The sequence below is a fragment of the Nipponia nippon genome, unplaced genomic scaffold, assembly GCF_047370975.1.
Source record: "Nipponia nippon isolate SJK-2023a ecotype South Korea unplaced genomic scaffold, ASM4737097v1 scaffold_23, whole genome shotgun sequence".
Lineage (NCBI taxonomy): Eukaryota > Metazoa > Chordata > Aves > Pelecaniformes > Threskiornithidae > Nipponia > Nipponia nippon.
The window spans coordinates 510,022-525,447 of record NW_028262340.1 but is presented as its reverse complement, the minus strand read 5'-3'; the positions used below and the strand labels follow the sequence as shown (position 1 = coordinate 525,447).

The 15,426-nt window shown below is 46.0% G+C and overlaps 1 protein-coding gene across 12 annotated transcripts in view; it reads right to left on the bottom strand.

Moving 5' to 3' along the window:
* EYA3 (EYA transcriptional coactivator and phosphatase 3) overlaps nucleotides 1–15,426 on the bottom strand; it is a 65,320-nt gene that overhangs the window by 5,311 nt on the left and 44,583 nt on the right. For all 12 annotated transcript variants that reach the window (XR_015705504.1, XM_087761039.1, XM_087761045.1 and 9 more), the window contains 7 exons: nucleotides 13,076–13,158; nucleotides 9,837–10,020; nucleotides 6,462–6,601; nucleotides 4,516–4,599; nucleotides 3,821–3,910; nucleotides 1,969–2,027; nucleotides 899–1,059 (listed from right to left, as the gene is read on the bottom strand). Coding sequence is in view for 11 of the 12 variants with exons in the window: in XM_087761039.1 (XP_087617165.1) it covers nucleotides 899–1,059; nucleotides 1,969–2,027; nucleotides 3,821–3,910; nucleotides 4,516–4,599; nucleotides 6,462–6,601; nucleotides 9,837–10,020; nucleotides 13,076–13,158 (801 nt within the window). In the remaining variant the exon portion in view is untranslated. The remainder of the gene's footprint in view (nucleotides 1–898; nucleotides 1,060–1,968; nucleotides 2,028–3,820; nucleotides 3,911–4,515; nucleotides 4,600–6,461; nucleotides 6,602–9,836; nucleotides 10,021–13,075; nucleotides 13,159–15,426) is intronic.

The window sequence follows — 15,426 nt, the reverse complement described above, 5'->3', positions numbered from 1 at the left end:
CTGTGGGCTGCACTGCCGAATGCTTTACCACGTGGCTTTAGACAGGTCCTGAAAAACTCTGCATCCAGGTTTCCCACGTGCAAAATGAGGAATAATGGTCTGATCCCTACCAGAAATAAGGTAGTTGCAGCATACTGAAATGCAGACTTATACTGATAGATTTTTAAGGCTGAAAGTTATAGTTTTAACACCTGTTTTTTAGAGAATATGTCCAAGAAAACGTTCTATCAAGTTTTTTTTTGCATGGGCAAAGGATACCCAAACCCACAACCCACCAGGCCAAGTCACGCTGCCAGGTGAGCTGCTCCAGCAGCACCCCTTTCCCAGGGACGTCAATGCCAAGGTGCAGACTAAACAGACAATTTATCTACACTTGATATCTGTGGTTTGCATCATTATTACTACTTTGGCATTGGAAGGGAAGCAAAACTAGAAGATTTTAAGTGACTTTATGAACAGATGGTAGAGATGTCATGTCAGACTATGAGCACAACGCTGTATTTCTTGACAATGGCATGATAAAAGACAGATTTTGTGAAGACGCGAGTGAAAAGACCTCCTAAGCAGCATGATATGCAAGTCATTTAGGCCCATTCTAAGCAGAGTGACAGGCAGCCTTTCATACAAAATTAGCAAAGGAACACTGTTGGCACCGAAATTTTCTCTGAGATACACGACTGACTGACCACCCCTATCTACACGATAACTCAGAGACTGCACCGGCATGCCGTTCAGTTTTGGAAGACCGATTCCATGGAGATTTGATCCCATTTAGCACTAGGGCGATGGTTACTTTCCATGCCCAAGCATTCAGGAAAGCAAAAGCTCTGAGGAAGGACGGAGTCTGGCACCACAAACTCTGTTTAGTGTTCAGACATCGGTGCAGATGACCACTCACCTCCAACGTTAGTTTTGTATTTGTCGTAGATCTCTCGTACCCTGCGGTAGCGGAAGGCCAGTTTTCTCATCCAGTCCACTCCACCCTGGACACCAACGGAGGAGCTGTGATTTGCGTTACTTCCTGAGCCACTGAAGCCATCCGTGGAGAAATTGTAGTTGCTATTTCAGAAAAGCAGATCCGTTACGTGTGCCACAGCAGCAGAATCACTGCAGCTTTTCTGGTGGGGCTGGAGACTTCAGCTCCGACAGGAGCTAGAAAAGCACCTCGCAGAGGAACTCTGCACAACCACCACTGCGCCCCAGCAGTGGAGACCGACTTCTACAGGCAACGTACTCTGATACCCAGCTACATTTGCTGCTGGTTCTGAACTGCTGTACTGAAAGGTACTGGTTCAACTCTTCTTTCACACCCTCCGCTACAAAACCTTCCTTTGCTCTTCGACTGCTCACTCCTCCCCAATACAGAGCATCCTTCCCACTTACCCCTTTCTCATCCTGCAGTGACAAACCCCGGCACAGTAATTTCCAAACATAACAGCTGTGTCTTTACATTACAGCTGCAGCTCCACAAGCAGATGAGCTGCTTTACCAGCTCATGACTGCAGGAAGCAGGTCCTGCTTCACCGCTTTCCCCGTATTTCTTTCTCCCTGACAGACAGGCACTTCTCAGACCTTGCCATGAGCCAGTTCAGCTCATTAATACAAGATAAAACTTACCCTCACCCTGCCTGATAGTGTCCACGATCAGCTCACAGAGGGATGCAAACCATAGCGAGACTTTCAAAGGTCAAGATCATGAAGTTTGGAAAGCTGGCTCTCCATTCATGACATGTCATTGAGCACACAGGCAACATTCAACAGTGGGCAATATAATTCACATTATAATTCCAAAAGTCTTAATGTTTTGTAGGTCTTCAGAGAAATACCACCCAGCAAACAAACACCGTTTGCCAAGTTTCATCCCCTGCGCCATGCTGATCTCCATCCCTTAACTTCAACTGGCTTTGAAATCCCCACAAAAACCAGATTACATCAGCTATACGTTTCATGCATTCAACAGTACACCACCTTAAATCTTGGCCGTTGTCATCAGATGCCACATCTTCTATGTGTACCTGGTCACACTCCTGTTTAAGAAAAAAAGAAAGTCACACTGTTGTAATCCAGAAATATACTGAAATTTGCGGATTAAAGAAAGTGTGATATAAAACAAACTCCTCACATTTCCCAACAGCAACAAGCCATGCCGTACTGCCTCCACAAACCTATATATAGCTTCCATTAGCTTTGGATTCCACTACTAGGTTTTACTTCTCAGCACCTACAGGTCCTTGCCAAGACTGAGATTTGAAAAGCGTGAAAAAAGCACGCTTCTATGACATTTCAAGTTGTCTGCAAAAAAGGAACTTCGACACTCACTAAACAGGTTGGATTCAAAGCTCGCTTGTCATTTGAAACCCTTTTGCCATTTCAGAAAAACAAACCAAACAAAAGCAAAAATACCCCAAAACCACATTATTTGGTCAAGTATTGATATTCCATTTCATCAACACAATGGTCAGTTCCGTTACTGGAGAGTCACAGCACAAACCCGGGAGTGAAAGATCAGCATGGCGGCACTGCCAGGACTCCGGTGCTTAGCACGGCTGATTTAACCCAGAGATAAACTGCAAACACCTTAGGACAAGAAGTGAATTTTCCCCGTTTCAGGAATTTCCCGCTGCTGTGACTAACCAACACCTACAGCACTAAGTGTTGTCACTGATCACATAGTTAACATATCAGTGACAACCTTTCCAGTACAAGAGACTGGTTATGGTGCTTTGGTTTTTTTTTTCTCTCTGGGGCAGGGAGGTCACTGTTATCACTACCTTTGCAAAGTTCACAGCTGCAAGTAGTCACAGCCACAAATGGGAACTTCATTAAGTTTCTATTTGCATCAACAAAACCATCTTGTTTTCCCACGATATGCATCAGTGATGCACCTACAATTAATTGTTCACTGTTCATATTCAGCCCTCCTAAGCTTTAAACTAGCCCTGTAAATTCTGCAAATCAGGTTCAAGAGTCTATATTCATGGACTCGTATCAAAGAAGACATGAGTCAGGAAATATGCTATTTCCGACCGTTTAGTCCCAGATTCTGGCATAACTTCACACCTTCCTGTATAAATCGCATTACTGTGTCCGTTACTATCTCATAATATCATAGCACAGCATAAGCACTGCCACGATTAAAGCAAAGATTTGTGTTCAGCTGCTGGGGAAGCGGTGCAGAACAGTGAGATGTATTTAATTTGACAAAGAATATTGCACATGAAAGAGGATGGGAGCTGATCGGAAGTCCTTGAGGCAGGATGGGAACGGGAGAGCAGCAGAGAGAGCTTGCAGGAAAGAAAACTGGAGGGTGCTGTGGGCCCTCCATGTGCACAGCATGCTTGCCTAGGGAAGCGTGTCCTTCCTAGCTGTTACAGAGCCAGTGGCACCTACTGAGATGCTGGCTGAGATGCACAAGTTGTCCTTGGCTTAGTCAAAGCCCCTGAGAACTGACATTCTCAAGGTCACCTTCTTCCCCACATCTCTGGTCTCCATTTCAAAACAGGATCAGTGAGAACAAAGTGTTTACCAGTCCAGCATGAAAATATAAGACAAAGCAGACATCACTCTTTTTATTTATACAGGTTCAAGTAGTAACCCATAAGAGAGCCAAGAGAGCTCATGACACTAGAAGTCTGCAGAGTGCCTGTCTCAGATAAAAGAGTACACCTCTGATTTGGTTGTGCTTAGAATCACTTCAGTTTTGGCAGACTGTTATGTTTCAGCATTAAGTGGCTCTGAGGCACAACAAGCCCTCACAAACGCAGTTTAATTCTAACTAGGTAATGTGGAGTTTTGCCTTTCAAAACCAGTTGCCAAGTACCTCCAAGTCATTGAAAAACAAGTGAGTATCAGCTACTTCAAAAATCATCTCCTCCATTGACAGACCCGAGCCAATCACCAGAGTTGGATCCTGGCAAAACAAAAAGAGAAAATGTAAATACACTGTGGTTCAGGCAGAACTAAATTGTGATAAATCTTTCATCAGTTACATTGCAGAGAGTTTCCACTGTACACCAAGCCTGATGTAATTTAGTCTGCCTTCAATAGTGTGAACTACAATTTCCCTAGTATTTTAAACAACTCAATTAAAAAAAAATCCACATTCTGGTAATACAGCAACCCAAAACCTAACAAAACACTTCAGTACTGCATAGCAGGGACTGATGCATTTTCAGAAGCAACACAAACCAAAAATTAAAAAATCTTCAATATCTTTTGAAGGAGAAAAAATACTTCTTTTCACTACATGCTATGACCTCAATAATTCCCAACGATGATAAAAACAGTTTGACATTTTAAGACTTGTACTGTTGGAAGGGAAGTGTTTGTGATGTCCATATCCTAGCTCTGTATAAAGCCAAACGTAGTGTTCTTTCCCTGCCCCAAGCTGCCAACCAGTTAAAACTATCGCCTTACATTTAAAACAAAATACCATTTTCTATTCCTTTCCCAAAGATTAGCATTTCCTTCTGCATGACAGATATGGTTTTTCTTCCACAGAAAAGACAGTATTACCTTGCCATATTTTTGAGCATAAGATCCTGTGAGAAGCGAATGGAAGATTATGATGGTCTCATCCAGGTCCCAGAGAAAGACTCGCTGCAGAGAGAATAAAAGCAGGTTAGAGTTGAGATATTCCAAGCACTGAGCTACAATAAAGGAACAAGTTTTAGGGTTAATTTTGTGGCTAGTTGCAGTATGCTTTTAACAGATATGAACAACAGTGTTCATCTTACAGGCTGAACACATTATTAACTAAACTCTTTCAGTTAGTGCGGTGGAGTTTATATACTGCTACAGTGCAACTATGCGCTCAGAGTAAAGCTCTCTTGGTCAAACTACTTTAAAAGTTTCTGTTGCTTTTACAGTTAAAAAAGCAAAAACTTAAGAGTGCTAATGAGCTTTAGAGCCCTGCTAGGGTAGAAGTTTACTGTCCCTGATCTGGAGAGCACCAGGTAAATGGCCTTGGTGTTTATCAGACACCTTTGTTATGATAAATAAGGAGGATTGGCTGCCATGAGGAATAGCAGAGCTTCAGTACAGAAGGACTTGGATAAACTTGAGAACCGGGCCAACAGGAACCAGAAGTTGTTCAATAACTGCAGATTCTGCATGCGGAGTAGAACAACCCCTCTTATTGGTCCAGGCTGGAAGGAGCTGGAGGGTACAGTGGACATCAGACGCAGTACGAGCCAGCCGCGCTCTCGCCCTGTGGATAAGATGAACTGCATGCTCAAGAATACTAAGTGTACCTAGCTGACAGAAGGAAGGTGCTGTCTCACCCTACTTGGCATTGGGAAAGTCACCCCAGATTGCACCCCCAGTTCCAGAGGTATGGGAGGAAACTAGAGAGCGGCCAGCAAAAGGTCGTTGAGACGGTCAGCAACCTAGAGGAGAGGCTGAGGGAGCTGTGATGGTTTATCTCGGCAAAGAGGAGACTAAGGGTGATCTAATAGCAGAGCACAACTAATTGAAAGGGAACTGCAAAGATGATGGAGACAAATTATTCTCAGTAGTGGCAGATGTAAAATTGCCATGGAACAAGAAGGAGAAATTTGCAGCTTAGGAGATTCCAGCTGGAGACAGAAAACCTCCTTCCTCAGGTGGACATGGTAGTCCTGGGACAGATCACTAGACAGGCGTGGGATCTCCAACCTTCTCAAGACTCAGCTAAACAAAGCCATGGTTCTAGTGCTGGGGACAGCCCTGCTCTGAGCAGAAGGCTGTACTAGAGACATCCAGATGTCTCCTCCATTGACACCACTATTATTCCAAGATGCGTTTAAGTGATACTTGTCAAGGACCACTGAAGAACACATTTGGACCAGTTCTCAGATAACATAGGGTGTAGGAATTTCCCACATTCTCTCTCAGCACAGGAAAGACAGGGACCTGTTGGAGAGGGTCCAGAGGAGGCCACAAAAATGATCAGAGGGCTGGAGCACCTCTCCTGTGAGGAAAGGCTGAGAGAGCTGGGCTTGTTCAGCCTGGAGAAGAGAAGGCTCCGGGGAGACCTTCTTGTGGCCTTTCAGTGCTTAGAGGGGGCTTATAAGAAAGATGGAGCCAGACTTTCTATAAGGGCCTGCTGTGATAGGACAAGGGGTGATGGTTTTAAACTAAAAGAGGGGAGATTCAGACTAGATATAAGGAAGAAATTTTTTACGATGAGGTGAAACACTGGCAGGGGTTGCCCAGAGAGGTGGTGGATGCCCCATCCCTGGAAACATTCAAGGCCAGGCTGGACGGAGCTCTGAGCAACCTGATCCGAGTTGAAGATGTCCCTGCTCATTGCAGGGGGGTTGAACAAGGTGACCTTTAAAGGTCCTTTCCAACCCCAACTATTCTATGATTCTAATGATCCCCTTCCATTTCCATGGAGATAGGACAAAAGGAAGAGAGGAGGACTTTTACCACCACACTATTCTGCAATGCCACCTATAGAAAACAAGATTACTACTTACCTCCAGTTCACTGTCCTGTGAGGAGGAGGTATCTGCTTTCCTCTTCCCCCTGTTCTTCCCAGGGATGTTTTTTCTTGCCTGCTCATCTAAGTCTTTACTTGCTGTTGCTCTTGATAATGAAGGACTTGTGGATGCATCTCCTAGAAGAAAGAAATCACACAGCTCTCACCCCTTCACGTCTCAAAACAAACACCAACATAAAGCATTTGGTCACAAACCTCCTTTGCAAAAGGTAAGATGTTATCTTGCTTTATTGATGCAGTAGCCGTTGAGCCCTTATTAGAACATAAAACATGACTTCTTTGTCCCATCATTTCAAAACAGCTCTGTCTCCTCAATTCAGTCTACCAGGACTCAGCTACTGCAGCTACAAAGCCAAAGACAGAGCACCCTCCATCCTAAGGCCCGTAACCCCTCAGATGTCTCACTACCCTGGAACTGCTTTATTACTCAAGTGTTTCTTTTAATACTTCTTGAGAGAGCACCAGAAACCCTCAGTCTGGAATGAATGTACAAAGGAGAGTATTTAACGATGCCTCTCCCTCCCAGATTTCGGGGACCAGTCAAATGCCTTTTGTGTCCAGCAACACTACACAACGCATGCTGTTTCCACCTCCGCGTACACTGCTCACTCCTGTGCCACTGTAAGCCTTTGACTAACAGTTAAACAACAGTCTGTGCACAGAGTTATCTGGAGTGGATTAATCACACGCAAATCCACAGTGGGCCAGACAGACTACAGCTCCATTGGCCTGTCCAAGAATTAGTAAAGAATAACAGGGATGATCTTGGCCCTGGAGACACAGACTTGGCCATGACTGACGGGGATACAATATGGAGCCTACTCTGCTACTGGTAAGAACACCTTTCCCAGGGAAAGAGTAAAGCACCACCATAAAAAAATGTATTAAAAAAAAACGATCAATGCTTTGATGTGCAGAATATTACAAGCACGATGGGAGATACTCTCTGCATCCTTTATTAACAGTTCAGGCAGAAGAGTCAACATCCCAGACATCTGCCTAGCTAGTTCAGAAACAGGACCAGCACTGTGGCGGGAAGGCAGAGGGCACAGGGGACTTGAAAGAGCTTGAATTCAGTATGGGTCTTGAAGACAAGACATTGCAATTCCTATGAAAATTCATGCAAAACGGTGAACTTGGAGAATTCCCGAGCTAAGAAAATGGCACTGAAAACATTAATAACTGGGCCATTCCCAGGCCAGTGCATTGAAATAACAGGTCAATTCCTTAGGTTTTCAACATCAAATAAGAACATATTCTCATGGGTAAATCTGCTGCTGCTCACCCCAACTAGAGGGCAACTGCTTCTTGAAAGAGGGAAAGTGCCTGAAGCACCATGCTTCTTGATTTACAACATCACAGCGTGGAGTGTGTCATCCCCTGTCTGTAGCATCCCATAACGTAAAGGTGAGAGAGGTCTGGAGCTTCACTGAGTTCAAGGCTATTGATTTGTGTGCTTTGCTCACTGGCAGCCACCCATCCCTGCTTTCAGGTTGCTTGAATGAGTTTGAGGACTTGGCAGAGCTCAGGTACTACTGATGGACTTGGGGAAGTCGAGGAGCGGCTGGGGGAGCTGGGGGTGCTCAGCCTGGAGAAGAGGAGGCTGAGGGGAGCCCTCATCGCTCTCTGCAACTGCCTGAAAGGAGGCTGGAGCCGGGGGGGTCGGTCTCTTCTCCCCAGGAACAAGCGATGGGATGAGAGGGAACGGCCTCAAGCTGCACCAGGGCAGGTTTGGGTTGGATATTAGGAAAAACTTCTTCACCGAAAGGGCTGTCAGGCCCTGGCCCAGGCTGCCCATGGAAGGGGTTGAGTCCCCACCCCTGGGGGTATTTAAAAGAAGGGCAGACGTGGTGCTTGAGGACATGGTTCAGTGGTGGACTTGGCAGTGATAGGTTAACGGTTGGACTCGATGATCTTAAGGGTCTTTTCCAACCTTAATGATTCTGTGATTCCATGATTTTGAGATGAAGAGGGCAAAGTGCTGCAAAGGCAATCACCCACCACCTCCCACAAGCAGGCTGATGCCCAGCCAGTCTCCAAGCAAGAGCCAAGCTAAACCCCTATCCTCTTCCTCCTCTACTTCAGTTTTTATTGCTGAACCTGACATTATATGGCATGGGATGTCCCTTCAGTCCCAGCTGTGTCACCTGCCAGGTTCTTGTCCACCCCACGCCTGCTTGCTAGGGGTGGTACGGAGGGGAGAAAGCCTTGACACTGTACAAGCACTGTACAGCAGCAGCCAAAACACTGGTGTGTTATCAACACTGCTTTAGCCACAAATCCAAAACAGCACCAGCAGACCTGCTATGAAGAAAGTTAACTCCATCCCGGCCAGACCCAGGGCACCAAGAAAAATGGGCAGAATCTGTATTTTTTTTCCAGCCTACCAATCTGCAACAGGCAGCAGATTTCAATTTAAAACTGTTTGACAACACGGGAAGAATCTCATACTTCCTTGCAAAGACAGCAGAAGAAGCACTAAGTCTTTGCTCTTGTCCTTGTTAAGTTTAGAAAATTGTATTTTTGGCGAGGAAATATTAGTCCACACCACTGCAGTTGGTACATGATACGACATTAGTGCAAAAGGCCAGCAAAAGATGTGACTTCTCTAGAATAGCCAATTAAACCTTTTCAATCCACTTTCTACATCTCTTCTCTTACCAGCTAAAATCTTCTCCCCCCGACAAGTGCCAGATAACTTAACGCTATGCAGACGCAGATCTGCTCACACACAAAGCACAGCAGAACAGCTGTCATTTCAAAACCGGTTTACACGATGAAGCAGAAGAAAGGGAAGGATGTACTCCTGGGCACATCAGAGACCAGCTCGTTGAGAGCTGACGGCCGAACCACAGCTCTCGAAAATGCACGAGCAGCCCCAGAGGACTCCTGTACCTGGGACCGGCAGCTATGTCGTGGCTGTCAGGTAATCTGTACCTGGCTGTGGGAGGGAAAGAGCGAGCATGAGCTGTTGAGACTGGATATCACCAACTGCCCTGTAGCCCAAGTGAACACCCAGCCCCGACACGTGACAGAATCAACGGTCCCCGGGGAGCTGCTGTTGGTAACTCTTCAAGTCAGCCCTGGAATTCCCTCTCCCTACGGCATCCAGAGCACGTGGTAGGTGTCTCCTGAATCACAGCAGTATAACACTTCCAATACGTAAGTTTGGCTGGCCCACCATAACACTCCACACACCAGTGAGACCAGTCTGACAGTGGAAGGCAAATGTCCTGTCCAGGCCAGCACGCAAAGGTGCTGCAATTACCTTTTGGAAAAAAGTTTTCCCCATGTCTGCACACTGTTTATCACAGGTATTTTGCAGCCACCCTGTTAGAGATCCAACCATTACCGGAGGAATGTCTCTGCACCGTCCGCGTAGGCACCATGGCGTTTGGTTTTTCGGTTGGATACGTAGCTGTTGCTAGTGCAGTACTCTCCGTGTTGCTGTCTGCTGGTGTTACGACTCCAAAGCCAGAACTGGGGTAACATGTCTGGTACTGACTTTGGCCAAGGATCGTGTACGTAGGATATTCCTGTTAGAGGAAAGGATTGGTTATGATAGGACACTTCTTTCAGAAAACATTCTATATTAAGATGACTTTTATGCTAGAATATGCTGGTCAAAGAGAAATCCCAGCGAGAGCACAGTCTGACTTTATGCTATTTCTTTCTGCATATGTCAGACATCCCAAAAAAGGGTTGAGACATCTGACTTCCCAATGGCCCCCCGCACAGGCAGGTTCTGCAGACAGGAGGCCAGCAATCACAAGGCCACTCCTCCGCCTCCAGTTTCTTCAAAAATAAATTAATTATGAATGATGTAACAGTAACAGGGGAGTATCGAGTGGATGCCACAGCATCAGCCCACACTGCCTGTGTTCTGCAATCTGTGGTTTTGTCTTGTGTTTTACTTTCTGATACCAGATGTACTGACAGCAACAAAAAGTGGTCTTGGCACTGGCTGGAGGTGCAGTCCTGGCCATAAGAGCTACAGGATAAACCGCCTTTACTCATGTCATACTCAGTTGTTCTCAGGGTACCCAGCCCCCTGAGACAGGGACAGGGAGCAGAATGAAGCCCCCATAATCCAAGGGGAAATGGTCAGCGACCTGCTACACCAGTTAGACCCACACAAGTCTATGGGGCCGGATGGGATCCACCCAAGGGCACTGAGGGAGCTGGCGGAGGTGCTCACCAAGACACTTTCAATCCTTTATCCGCAGTCCTGGCTCACCGGGGAGGGCCCAGTCGACTGGAGGTTTGCAAATGTGATGCCTATCTACAAGGAGGGCCAGAAGGAGGATCCGGGGAACTACAGGCCTGTCAGCCTGACCTCGGTGCCGGGGAAGGTTATGGAGCAGATCATCCTGAGTGCCATCACACGGCACATACGGGACAACCAGGGGATCGGGCCCAGTCAGCATGGGTTCATGAAAGGCAGGTCCTGCTTGACCAACCTGATCTCCTTCTATGACAAGGTGACCCGCTTAGTGGATGAGGGAAAGGCTGTGGATGTTGTCTACCTGCCCTTCAGTAAAGCCTTTGACACCATTTCCTACAGCATTCTCCTGGAGAAACTGGCTGCTCATGGCTTGGATGGCCATACTCTTTGCTGGGCAAAAAACTGGCTGGATGGCGGGGCCCAAAGAGTGGTGGTGAATGGAGTTAAATCCAGCTGGCGGCCGGTCACCAGTGCTGTTCCCCAGGGCTCAGTGTTGGGGCCGGTCCTGTTTAATATCTTTATCAATGATCTGGACGAGGGGATCGGGGGCACCCTCAGTCAGTTTGCAGGTGACACCCAGCTGGGCAGGAGCGTTGATCTGCTGGAGGGCAGGGAGGCTCTGCAGAGGGACCTGGCCAGGCTGGAGCCATGGGCCCAGGCCACCGGGTGAGGGTCAACAAGGCTCAGGGCCGGGTCCTGCACTTGGGGCACAACAACCCCAGGCACCGCTGCAGGCGTGGGGAGGAGTGGCTGGGAGCTGCCCGGCGGGAAAGGGCCTGGGGGGGGTGGTCGACAGCCGCCTGAACACGAGCCAGCAGTGTGCCCAGGTGGCCAAGAGGGCCAGTGGCATCCTGGCTTGTATCAGGAATAGTGTGGCCAGCAGGAGCAGGGCAGGGATCGTCCCCCTGTGCTGGGCACTGGGGAGGCCGCATCTCGAATGCTGTGCTCAGCATTGGGCCCCTCACCCCAAGGCGGCCATGGAGGGGCTGGAGCGTGGCCAGAGCAGGGCAGCGAGGCTGGGGCAGGGGCTGGAGCACAAGGCTGGGGAGGAGCGGCTGGGGGAGCTGGGGGTGCTCAGCCTGGAGAAGAGGAGGCTGAGGGGAGCCCTCATCGCTCTCTGCAACTGCCTGAAAGGAGGCTGGAGCCGGGGGGGGGGGTCGGTCTCTGCTCCGCAGTAACAAGTGATGGGACGAGAGGGAACGGCCTCAAGTTGTGCTGGGGAGTTTTAGATTTGGCACTTAGGGCCATGGTTTAGTGGTGGACTTGGCAGTGCTGGGTTAACGGTTGGACCTGATGATCTTAAAGGTCTTTTCCAATCTAAACGATTCTACAATTCTGTTCTATGATTCTATGTCCTGACTTCAGCAAGCAATTATTTTGCATGCTGTGATGAAAGGTATCCATTTATGAAGACTATTTACTCATTTAGGAGGAGATCACTGAGCACCTGAAGCTGTGCTTGAGGATTTTAATTTCTGCTACTAATAATAAAGAAAGCAGCCACCCCAAATGTCATGTCACACTCTTCAGGCACACTGCGCACTCCCGATTCCCTCAAAGAGTGACCTGGGTTTGTGAACCAGGTACCTTGATCTGCGCTACTGAAAGAAAATCTTTTTTTTCCCCTTATAGCTCCAAGTGAGTTTATGTTAATGAAAGAACCTTAAAAAGCAACAGCATAAGCATATAAGGATTTTTGTGCATCTGTTGCATTTTCCACACTTCCTATATTCTCTTTCTACAAAGTTGTGACACTGAAGGGTTCCTTTGTATATCTAAATACTCAGAATGGCAGTTAACCGCTGGCAGTGCTATGTGTTACCCACAGCAGGTCACAGTCAGGGAGAAGGGCTCTGTCCTAGCTGCAGGGCTTTTTGACTTGTTTTATTCTAGCACCATCAGAACGCATCTCCCGCTTTACTGCGGTTTGTTTGTTTTGTTTGTGTACAACCTATTTTCCTTTTCTTGCTCAGGGAGAACAAAGGCATTCAAAAAACATCCACCTATAATCCTCCCTGTAGGTTTGGCTCTCAAAATAGTTGTATTGTTTCTTCCCCACTGCCTGTCTTGCAGAGATCTCAGTGCCCTGTTTAAGATTCACCACACGATCTGCAGACAAGGAAAGAGCTCTGAACAGATGAAGCAAGTTTGCTGCGAAGGCCAAAGGGAAAAGTGTCATGGTCAAAGAGACAGCAAGAGTCATTTTGCTGACTTCGAGTTAGGTACTGAGCCCTGTAACTCTAGTACTCATTGTGCTCCCTTTGCAGCGATACAAATATTTGGCCTTTCTTTGTTAGTTTTGAGTAACGTGTTAAACAAAGGTGAAGGAGATGCTGCACATAAATACAACAAGGAAGAAGTTTTACCTGTGAGATGCTGGCTACTGCTGATGTGGAAATGTTGACAACAGTTGAGGATGTAGAGACTGGACTGGCATTGGTAGTTGATGCTGTAAAATTAAGAATTACTGCATTAAATGTTTCTAGAAAAGGACAAGAGACAAGACCAATCGAAGCTGTGAAATAAGTACTTACTAGGCTTATGTATAAGCATTTGTGCTTCCAGCAGCACTCTGCTTGTAACAGCTAAAAAAGAGTTGGGGTGTATTTTGAAACCAGTTACATTTCAACTGGGCTTACAGGGAAGGAGAGCTAGCATATCTATAAAACCAGTAGTTTCAAATGGTTCAGAAACCTTTTCCCTCCATGCCTCCTAAGCAACTGGAGTACAATTAAAATGGTTTCACATCTTTACTAAAAGTTTTGAGAAGACAACAATCACGTTCTGATGTTCGATTATTAGCAGTTGAAAATCAATCAGAATAAATCAGTAAAATGGATCTGAATGTGTTTAAATCAGTTCTGATAAAAAAAATTCTCTCTTCATTGGGCTTAGCATATTTAGTCTAATTAGATCAAAAAAATTTAGTAAAAATATTTCAAATAGTATAAAAAGGGTGCTTCCTATTGGAGAAAGTGAAAATATCTCCCCATATCCTTGTGAGACTACAGTTTTTTGGATGAGACTTTCTGAAATAATTTGTCAACATCTTGTAGGACAAATTATGAGAGACATGTAGTTGTTAGTACGAATTTTAAGTTGTTTAATAGCCTTCACGTTACTGCATTCGGTTCTTCCAAAACACAGAAGAGGCTGCTCGAGCACCTTCTGGGAACACCAGTCATTTAGTAGATTTTGTGGTTTTACAGCAACAGGGCCACTCCATTAAACATTACTGCACATGGGGTTTTGGGACCCTCGAGGATTAGTGAAAACAAATAATGAAATCAGCATGAACAAAATCAGGATGTACTAAACCAGGTGCCACCAAGAAACACTTTCTTTTGCTAAACCTTCTTTCTCTGCACACATCTCAAACCAAAAATCACTTTTAGATGCTTATGAAGACTTGCAGAAATCCACAGTATCACCTACTTTACCATCACTCTGCGAAAAGCCCTCACTTTCTGCAAACAGCACCCATGCAGAATTCACCCCAGGACTGAAGAACTCAAACTTCTGAAGGCTTCAGTCTTTCTACCCCAGGGAAACGGACCCCACCACAAGCTCTTAATCAATGTATGTTGTGTTATGGCAAGCACAGATACTACCTGGTGAACAGCTCCTGGAAAGAGGAATGGATCCAAAATATGCCTCAAAAAAGATGAAAAACAAAAGAAATATATCTTAAAAGAGGTGCAGAAATACACAGTATTTACAAGAGGTGAGAAATGTGAAGGGTGGCTTCCCTGCAGAAGCAGAAACGAAGGTAAGTAATTAGCCCCTGGGAATCCCCTCACAGGTAGGAGCAGCAGTGTTCAAAAACAGATGGGAGAGAATTTTGGGGGGAGAACATTTAGAAAAAGGAAAAAAGGCTGCACTGAACAGCAATAATGGTAATGAAGATACTCAAGTACCTACAGTAGCTATGCAGCTACCAGAAGCACAGCTTGAGAGTAAGGTACCCATCACAGATACTCCTCCTAAGCAACTGCTAGAGAAGAGGGGTTAGTTTCCAAACACAAGTCCTTCCAACTATACACGTTACGGAAACGATCAAGGCTGTTATTACCTTAAGAAAATGTCACTTCCTAGGGCACTGCGAAGAGCAGCTCTCCAGAAAAGATCCTCGCTAACGCAGAACAAACCTGCTGTGAAGCCAGAGGAGATGAACTATCTAGAAGACAGATTATTCTACCACGTCTCTCAAGATCATCACGGAGAGCAAACAGAAAGTAATTCTCATCTGTAGTGCTCTGAAGAGGCTGCTTCTCCACTGAGATAGATAACAGAAGTTAAGAAATCATAGAAAAAAGATTCCAAGTGCTGGGATTCTGGTAAAAACACAGATTCCCTCATATGAACTTCACTGTTTATCTTAACTCTGGTCTCCTTCCAACATTTATTTTTTAATTACCCTTTATCTATACAGTGTTACACATCAGATCTTTACAAACAGTTCCCACTACACAGATTAACCAATTCTTTCTGCACTTTGGTCAGTCCAAAAACATGCAAAAGTGTTTGGCATGGACGTGCCAAAAGGGACCACTTCATGGTCTCAGGTTTAACAGACCAGCAAACACAAGTATTGCCTTGAAGCTGCCATGACTCTTTTTTTCTTCTCCTCTCTTTCTCCCCCACTTCCAGACCTCATCCTCAGACCTTATATCCCTACCTCCCCTGCCTTATTCATCCCATTCGGCTTTGCTTCAGT